This window comes from Temnothorax curvispinosus, unplaced genomic scaffold (assembly GCF_003070985.1).
Source record: "Temnothorax curvispinosus isolate PA1 unplaced genomic scaffold, ASM307098v1 QBEX01011109.1, whole genome shotgun sequence".
In the NCBI taxonomy this organism is placed as follows: Eukaryota; Metazoa; Arthropoda; class Insecta; order Hymenoptera; family Formicidae; genus Temnothorax; species Temnothorax curvispinosus.
The window spans coordinates 19,125-28,130 of NW_020220889.1; the positions used below are offsets into that span (position 1 = coordinate 19,125).

Consider the following 9,006-nt stretch of genomic DNA (forward strand, 5'->3'; position numbering starts at 1 on the left):
GAAGAGGTTGAACGTATGTCGGGACGTGCGTTGCGTAGACCGTTTCCAATCCATATGCACGCGGACAGGCCGGAAAAAAACGCGTATATGCACCTGGCATATCTTTCACCGGGCACTCTCGCTTTTTTTACTTTGCACGGATGTCCGTGACGTAAAACTTCATTGCGACGCGTGCATGTGGACACTATATACAAGACGTAAGTGTCTGTCGAATTAACGTTAATGCGAAAAAAAATTATCTATCGAGAATTAAATTAAAAAGAAAGAGATATATAAAGATAGAAATGGGTCAAATAGCTTGTGTAATGCAGAAATTATGTTACATGCAGGTATCGGGAAAATCGAAAAAAGTGATGTTCATAGAATTTCATAATTACGTGCTTACTTTGTACTATAATCAAATCTCAGTATTCCTAATTCATCTGGACAATATTCTAATATTATGGACGTACCTCCTCGCCTTCATTTCAATGGCACATACATATGCAGAATGAAAATGTCGTTTCTTTTTATCATGTGCACATTTTCACTCTATGCATGCCTGATCAAATAACAAATGTACAGTGGCAAAGCAGTGATAAGAAAAATTGTCTTTTATAGATGTTGGAACAAATTAAAAATATCCTGATTATTTAGGTTATTTAGAAAACAGTGAGATTCTGTATAAATTTCTTATCCGAATCAACCTCTTTTCGAGAATGGCCCATTTCTAACTTTGTCCAAATTTCAAGTCGTAAATGAGAAACATATACTTAAATGTATACTAAAAAAAAAAAGAAAGCCTAGATATACAAATTAAATACTTCTTTCCCATGTACATCAACGCCCTGTTAAATAAGTTGTTTATCGATAATAAACGCCATCACGCTTGCATTATCCCCTTTTTATTTTTACCGCAATTATGTAAGATGCCATTTGTTTTAATACTGTCGCTATATTTCTACACCATTGCTCCAACGAAGAGCGATACTTTGCATATAAAGTGAAGATGATTAGGGAAATATGCACTAGAGATTTAATATTTGTGATAAAAAAAACATTATTTCTTAAAAACTAAACTTGAAAGAAAGGGGAGAGAAAGAGATATATATACTTTTCCGCTATTGTTTTATGATTCATATTTCGATTTTTTTAACGTTACACGAATAATCAATTTTAATCGCTAAAGAGTTGCTGTATTCTAACACTTTTATGTAATTTTCATTTTAAAAATCTTACCACTACCTAAATCTTACAACTACCTTAAATACACATTCATTCATTTATATACATGCGCGCACAACACAAAGCTACTAAACTTATTTTCGTTTCAGTCATCTAATGTCTTTTCTCGTATAACTTCATAAATAATTAATAATATAGGTAGAGAAAGTAGAGGAAAGATTCACCTTGCCATTTACATTAAGTGTCAAAAATGCGTCCGTGATTTTTTTCAAATGAACCACTGTGGATGGAGCGATGACGAGAAATAAGATAATTATAAAGATAACAATGCGAGACACATCCGGGTATTTTTCGGGGTAAATAATCGTCCGAGGGCGTACCACACATACGGTTAAAGGCTAGTTACCGGAACATCTTGATTTTCTCGATGATTATCCAACCTGGTCATTGATATGTGGTCCGCGGCGTATCCCTAGCAATCAGCGGTCCTCCTGAAAATGTCATTAGTATAAGTATGTATATGTATGCGGTGCAAATTACTTTTTGTAGAAAGACGATACAAACCTCGAGTTAAATAACGCATCGGCTCGATTATTGACCAGCCATACTAACACAAACGAGAAACCGGCGACCAAACTACCCAGAATCAGACTAAAGCGTTCCGTCGCTGCCGCTGGTTTAAGAAACATTCTAACGCTTAACGTTTGCCATATAGATTCTGTCCAAGTCGAGTAGACACCCGATTTCATGTCGTATTCTGTAATAAGAGAAACAATTGGATATCCCCATATCTATCGCGAATAGCGTAGCAACTTACCCTCAATAATAAACGCGGGACTCACAGCCGTACTGTAATTGACGGTTGAATTGATACACAAGCCCGAAAAGTTCTGACCGCCCATCCAAGCAAGCCGATTTTCGTGGCACGTTGTTTCGTTCATATCATAGAGCTTTTCGCCCGTCAGGTAGGCCAAGAGCTGTCCCGTCAAAGTCGTCGCGATGTTGAGCACTCTGTGCACCCCGACGTACAACGGCAAGACCTGATCGACCAATTTGGCATTAGGCGCCGAAGCCGCACGAAACAGAGTACACTTGGCGCTCTCCAAATAGCAATATAGCATTTCCGCGGTGAGCTTCTCCATGGATATCGGCAGATCGACGGGCTCCGGTGCTTTGCCCGTCACTTCCCGGTAAAGCTCATTAGCAACCTGAAGAGCAATTTTCGCTAAATCTGATGCAAGCGCGCTAGTATCGTTTCTAAAACATGATAGACAAGAGAATCTCAATAATACAAAATCAAGTAATGCTAAAACATGAGGTATGTATTAAAATCGAACAAATTACGTGTATGTACCTATCAAAATTAAGACTCTCTGCGTCATCCAGGATACCATTGTAATATCGGTTCTTAAACTGTCTCTCGTGATTGGTTATAACAATGGTCGTTAGATTCGGTTTCGCCTCCAGGAAACTTTGCACGGACGTGGGTGGAACGCTACCATTTATAACCGACGCGCTATAACCAGTCAACCATTTATAACCATTCAACGCGCGCTGCAAACGTTTTATTATATCGTCGTTGCCATTGCTATGAAGAAATATGTTTCCCTTGCCCAACTGGCCAAATTCGATCACAGTCTGGATATCGTCGAGTTTCAAATTGACTCCGCCAAGGGCGTTAAAATTGTTGTGCTTCAAGTCGTACACCATACGACTGGATCCTATGTAATCAAACGCCTCTCCATTCAGCAGAGAGAAGACAACGTTCGTATCTGGATATAATAATGAGAATAAATATATATATTATATTATGTTTACATTTGAACATCACGCGACAATTCTGAGGAAAGATCAATACGTACTGTTGACAGTGGCATTTAAGACATTTAGATAGTACGCGGTGGCAAGCAACGTGACCAGTCCTGTTATTGTATTACCGGCACCGGGCGACACACCGTCGAATAACGACGACGCGTCCAATCGCGCCGTCACCATTATCACCGTATTGTTATTCTCGTCGAGAGGCGCCAGGGGCCAGTGTATGTTCCTATCTCCGAGGGGGTCACAAAACGGCGTCGGATTGAAATTCATCATGAAATCCGAACGCTTTATGCAAGATTCCGAGTTAACAGCAGCGTGCATGAATGACTTCATTTCTATCGCGCAGAGAGATCTCTGATACTGCGTCTCCAGGTCGTGTGCGTTATGCGCCCAGAAACAGGTCTTTATGGCCTCCAGGATCGTCTGATTCTGTAAACACGATACTTTTAACATTTGGTCCATATAAGGCACACTTTTGGCACGCAAAATTCGTACTGTTACAATCTCGTCCGACCTCTGTGTAGAACATGGGGAACGGCCAATCTTCCATGAGCAACGCAGATCCGAAAGGGTTCCACGGTTCCGTCTCATTGCACTTCTTATAACCGGAATATCGATTTGGGCACTGGTCCTCGGGCGAATACTTCGACGGACGTTCGTGGCTGGCATTTCTCGTCAGCAGCACGCCATTTATGTTGTTCGTGTTCTTCAGTCTTACAAGCGTGCTTCTGTCGAACATCGCGAACGGCAGGACCACGGTGTACGGGCCGGCGGTGGAATTTTTTTCTATCCAGGCGATATCGTCGTCCACCTCGACCAAGTGTACCACACCTACGCTTCCCGATCTACTGGCTGTAAATAACGGAGACGTCGCAAACGTCAGTAAAGCAACATGAAATGGTCGAGAAGAAGACTGAGGATCAACAATCGTGGAAGTGTGACGGGCGAGGGGGAACGAGTGGCGATTCTTACAGGAACATCCGAATTGATGTGTGCCATTGTGCTTTCGGAAACACGCAGCTACACCCTCCAAAGGCATGTATATCATATCCTTTATTCTTTCGGAGGTCACTGGAAATAAAATAATTCCGATAATTGCGATACACTGAAATTGAATGGCACGTAAGACACGTGGAGCTCGGGGGGGGGTTACCTGAATTTATGATGACTACTGCCAAAACGTACTTCCACATTTCCATCGCCATGTTCCGTTGTTATCGCTCGTGCTCGAGAGTACCCGAGATTTACGCAATTCGACCAGAATTTCGGAGCATTACCTGGTGCTGTTAGGATACATCTCGAACGCGAGAATCAAGGTATGAAAACAATTAATGACACATCGTGTGAGTCATGGCAGAGAGAAGTCTGAGAACAACAGCAGCAGCCATGGGTGCAATGGGGCGCAATTTAGCTGTGTGCAGTGTGCTCAGGGTGCTGTTACTTTATTTCGAAGCGCCTCTATGTCCCTTAAAATGTGAACGTTGAACTACGTAGCCAATATCCACGAATCCCGTAGATAATGTCCATGATTTTGCATTTGGGGTTCTCTTCCGTGCTGTTCGCGATTTTTTTCTTCTTTTCCGAAGAGAACAAAAAAATAATGAATTTTGAATATAAACACGGAAGAGAACTAAAAAATCATGAACGTAACACGGAAGAGAACCACAAAATTGACAAAATCGTGAACGTTGTCACAAAAGTTGTAGATATAGCGGGGAGATAACCATAAAATCGTGGACATTACCTACGGGATTCATGAATATTGGCCACGTAGTTCAACGTCCATATGGACGTAGAGAGGCGCTTCAAGGTAAAGTTTTCAATTTGAAACGAATCTGACATGTTCAAAAGTTCGAAAATTCCAATCGCTTGGATATCGAAGCCCTCCGGTTTATAATTCGTATAAACGGGCTTTCGCGAGTAGAGAATCTACCGAAGTCTCGCGGCGGAAATTGCGCGTTGAACGAAGAGGCTTCGTGGAGAGGCTGAATCGGGCTGAATTTCGAATTGAGTGCGAAGCTACGCGGAGTAGTGGCAAGGTGTGCAGCGTCCGTTTCTCCAAGCGGATTGTTTTGATTGTCACATGGAGCAGAGACGGGACACACCGAACGAAAAGCGGAAGGGGGAGAATCCGTTGGCGTGCAGCCCCTGGAGGCGCGGGACTCCGGTGAAGCGAAACGATAATCACTTGAAGCAGCTGACGTATCAAAACGGCGCGCAATGCCTGCCGTTTCATATGACACCACCGTCCAAGCTGAGGAAGTTCATCACCAAGAATCCCTTCGAGCCTGATTTGATCAACAGACTGCACCTGTCCACGATCAGCCCGACCGTGTTCGCCAAGGTCATTTTGCTTGCGGAAGCTCCGTAAAGGAGTTACCTCGATCGACAGTGAGTACCTGTGCTGACAGCGAGCGCTAATCGCTAAAATTGCTGGCGATATTTAGGTTCCCAGTCCTGCGCAACACTCCCCGGGATTTACGTGGAGCATAGAGGAGCTGGCTCACATGAAACCGGCGAGGATCGAGGATTCACCGGTACATCAGGTGCACTCTCCCGATCTGGAACTGGAGACTCGGGCCCAAGCAGCTATAGATCGATTCTTCAAGCAGAATCAGATAATTCCCAGCCCGTGGGACGTCAAGCAGGAGGGCAAACCCCTTTTAGCCCTGGACACTCCCAACAGGCTTTTGAACGACTTGAATTCTACTCAGGAACCTTCGAAGATGACAAAAGATGGTAGGATCTAATAAGAGATCGATATTTCGAAATTGATCGATCTCATCGCCGTTGTATTTTCAGCCTGGAGTCAGACGATATTGTCTCTACCTCTGGATCTGCCTTCGAACGTGGAAGAAGTTTTAAAACCCTTCTTCAATTTTACTCAGGTTTGCCTGTAGTGGCTGTCGAGATGGAAGTATGAGTATCTCTCTTTTGATAAAAATATTCTTGTTTTCCAAAGGAACAAAATGTAGACAGCGACGATGTAAATTCGAGCAACAATTCGCTGAGGAGAAAATTATTTTTCTGTCATGACGAGGGCACTGACAACGATGAGAGTTTTACGTCGTTGTCACCGGTTAAAATGAACGAGTCCATGGCGTTATCTTGCAGCCCTCCTCAAAGTGGCATGTTTGTTCACGGTACTCCGTTAAAGGTACGTATTTAACAGTATTACACATTCAAGTAATTTTTTTTATATAACAGTAGCAATTTTGTACTTCGACAAATAAGATTGATTATGGTCTATAGTTCGTGCATATCGCTAAAATTAACGTGATGATGTGTTTCAGAGGCTACAAACTAGACGGCGAAGCAATAGATCGTCCATAGTGATGTCTGAAAACTTATCGCCACCTAACATGTCGCCAATACATGAAGCTGAGAACAATAGGTTGTACGAAAGAGTTGAACATTGCTCTTCGGCCACTCGGTTAAACTTTATGATAGACATGAGCACAGACGATATAGCTGAAAGAAAAGATCAAAGTTCAGTTAATGGCTATCATTCGTTAGGTAAATTAGCTTTTTGTTATAGCCTAATTTTTTAATACATTCTTTTCCCTTTATTTATATATTACCTTCACTTATACAACTCTTTGGAAAAGGAGTTGCCTGTATTGCTCCAACGAAATGGGGAAGATAACTTACCCATTATCGTCCTAATGAACAAACTGCTCACAGCATGACAACAGATTGGCAGTAGATTTGCTCAAATTTCGCAACAGATCTTTGCCGATATAATCTGCTAACAGATTTCTAACGAAAAATCGAGCAGAATCTGTTATTTCATAAACATTAAAAATAGAACACATCATTTAAATGGTTACGAAATGGCAAGTTTTGTTGAGTTTTTACAGCCATTATATTCTGTTAACAGATTCTTATATTTCTGTTGGCATTCTATCGACAGAATTTGCAGCAGACACTTTCGAAATTTGTTCTCGATAGATTTGGCTAACGGGAATGATAAGGAAAGTTAACAGTATCAATGTTGCGTACTTGCATAAAGCAGATTGTATCATAGTTAGAATTCTGAAGAGTTCAATAAGTTACAAATATAGAAAGAAGGGGTTTAAACATAGTTTTACGTTGACTGTCCTTAGAGAAAAGTAAATCTCAAATAATTGTTGTACCACTTTTCCCATTAAAGTATTACAGTATTAATGCCTATCACAAGCAAAACAGATATACTCGTAACAATATTTTGTTAAAAATATGTTTTAGATATGTCCAGTAGGGAAATTGACGTGAAACGTACTGGAGACAGTGATAAATTGATAATTATAAATAATGATAAAACAAATGCATGTGATTCCATTAATATGGAGGAATTACCAAAATGTATAAATTCGACTGACAATATTGTGCATTCCAGCGCCGTTGTATTTAGTGATAAGGAACATAATAAGGAAACGGCAAGTTTTTCACGTGAAAATCATAAACGGAGTAACATAATGTCCGGCGCGTTCGAGCAGCAAAGTATATCGAATTCAGTTCAAGACACTGGTTATCAAACTCACAGTATGAATAGCGCAATGTGTACAATAGACAGTTACAATACTTCGACGAATCACAAAACTCTCTGGAATGAAAAAATAGCGATGTCCAAAGATTATACTCAACTATCTTGGAGAGAAAACATTAGAAACGTATTTAGCTCTACACCTTCCAAACATAATAAAAAAAGTGGAACTTAAATAGAATCATAGAAGTCGAATTCATAGACGAAATGCTCAAGTAGATGACAATATTTAGCTCACAATTATCATAAAAAAATATAGCGAATGTGTATGATTTATTTTTTGTCATAAATTTATTCTTAACCCTTATATTATAATCAATTGAATTAAATTGCTTTTTGATAAGTGGATCTCAATTTGATGTAGGCAATATTATTTTCTTCGCATGTCGAACTTGACATTTTATAATTATTTAATCTAATTGAATTGGATCTGACTAGCCTATATGATTTTCACGAGGATGTTATTCTACTTTTTAATGTGCTATAGAATAGAGATTTCAATATATCTATTATATAAATATCTCGTCGAGATACTTTTATGTGGCTATATTCTTAACATTTGTTCGGTCAAAATGTTACGTTAAACGTAACGTCTCGAAACTTTTGCTAAGGAAAAATTGGCTCCAGATTATTCAAAAGAAACATTTACATTTTTTAATCATTTCTTTATGATCAACATCATTGTATTGTATTATTAATATTGGAAATTCACCAGACAAACTTTCAGAGATTGTCGGGGGCACCATAAGGATCATTTTTTGCAAATGGACCCGGGGTCGGAAACGCGTTGTTACTGGATCCTTATAGCTCCAGTAATAGATTCTGTAAATCGTTATGCTGTCGTTAAGTGCTCATAACGACAGTTGTGCGGGTATACTATATGGTAAAAAAGCTGCGCAACGACAGTATAACGATAACGATTGAAAGTTTGTCCAAACACTCTGTATATTAAAGTATGCCATAATTGCTACGTGGAATAAAAAATGCTGAATAAAATAAGCAACAAGTTTTGCAATTTTCTTCATTTGTTTCATTAGATAAAATTTTCTTGTAGTTACAGCCTAAAATATTAAATATACTCAAGATATATATATAAGCAAGATCAAAAACTTAACAAACATTTTACAGCATGATTCATCTAAAATGAGTAATAATAATAATAATAATAATGATATATATAATTATAATATTACATATTACGCCAACAAAATTCTTATAATATACAATCTGTGTAGGTATATACATACATACATATATACGTACGTGTGTGTGTGTGTGTGTGTGTGTGTGTTTATGTGTGTGTACATATAAATTAACATATCTCTGATCTTCCAAACCCAAAGGATTCTGCATTTGGCACGATGTCATGTAATGGAAGCAAACCAAACACATCATGTCTTTTGATTGTCCCTGGCTAGTTACAATGACACATCGTAATCTGCTTTGCTTCATACTTTGTGTTTTTTTTGTGTCTGTCATAGGATGACTTCGCCTGT

At 39.5% G+C, this 9,006-nt stretch overlaps 2 protein-coding genes across 2 annotated transcripts; one reads left to right on the forward strand and one right to left on the reverse strand.

The window, feature by feature from the left end:
* Window positions 1–1,527: 1,527 nt before the first annotated feature.
* Window positions 1,528–4,382, reverse strand: LOC112461181 (nicastrin-like). The gene is made up of 8 exons (XM_025026330.1): window positions 4,139–4,382; window positions 3,958–4,056; window positions 3,500–3,837; window positions 3,027–3,414; window positions 2,519–2,936; window positions 1,982–2,421; window positions 1,729–1,921; window positions 1,528–1,655 (listed from the first exon to the last, which is right to left on the reverse strand). Exons 1-8 carry the CDS (start codon window positions 4,188–4,190, stop codon window positions 1,637–1,639), a joined length of 1,947 nt encoding a protein of 648 aa, XP_024882098.1. The 5' UTR covers window positions 4,191–4,382; the 3' UTR covers window positions 1,528–1,636.
* Window positions 4,383–4,504: 122 nt separating this feature from the next.
* Window positions 4,505–8,732, forward strand: LOC112461182 (protein aurora borealis-like). The gene is made up of 7 exons (XM_025026331.1): window positions 4,505–4,795; window positions 5,078–5,329; window positions 5,433–5,724; window positions 5,788–5,873; window positions 5,948–6,142; window positions 6,279–6,501; window positions 7,213–8,732. The coding sequence occupies exons 1-7, from the start codon at window positions 4,772–4,774 to the stop codon at window positions 7,683–7,685; spliced, it is 1,545 nt and encodes a 514-aa protein (XP_024882099.1). The 5' UTR covers window positions 4,505–4,771; the 3' UTR covers window positions 7,686–8,732.
* Window positions 8,733–9,006: the final 274 nt, after the last annotated feature.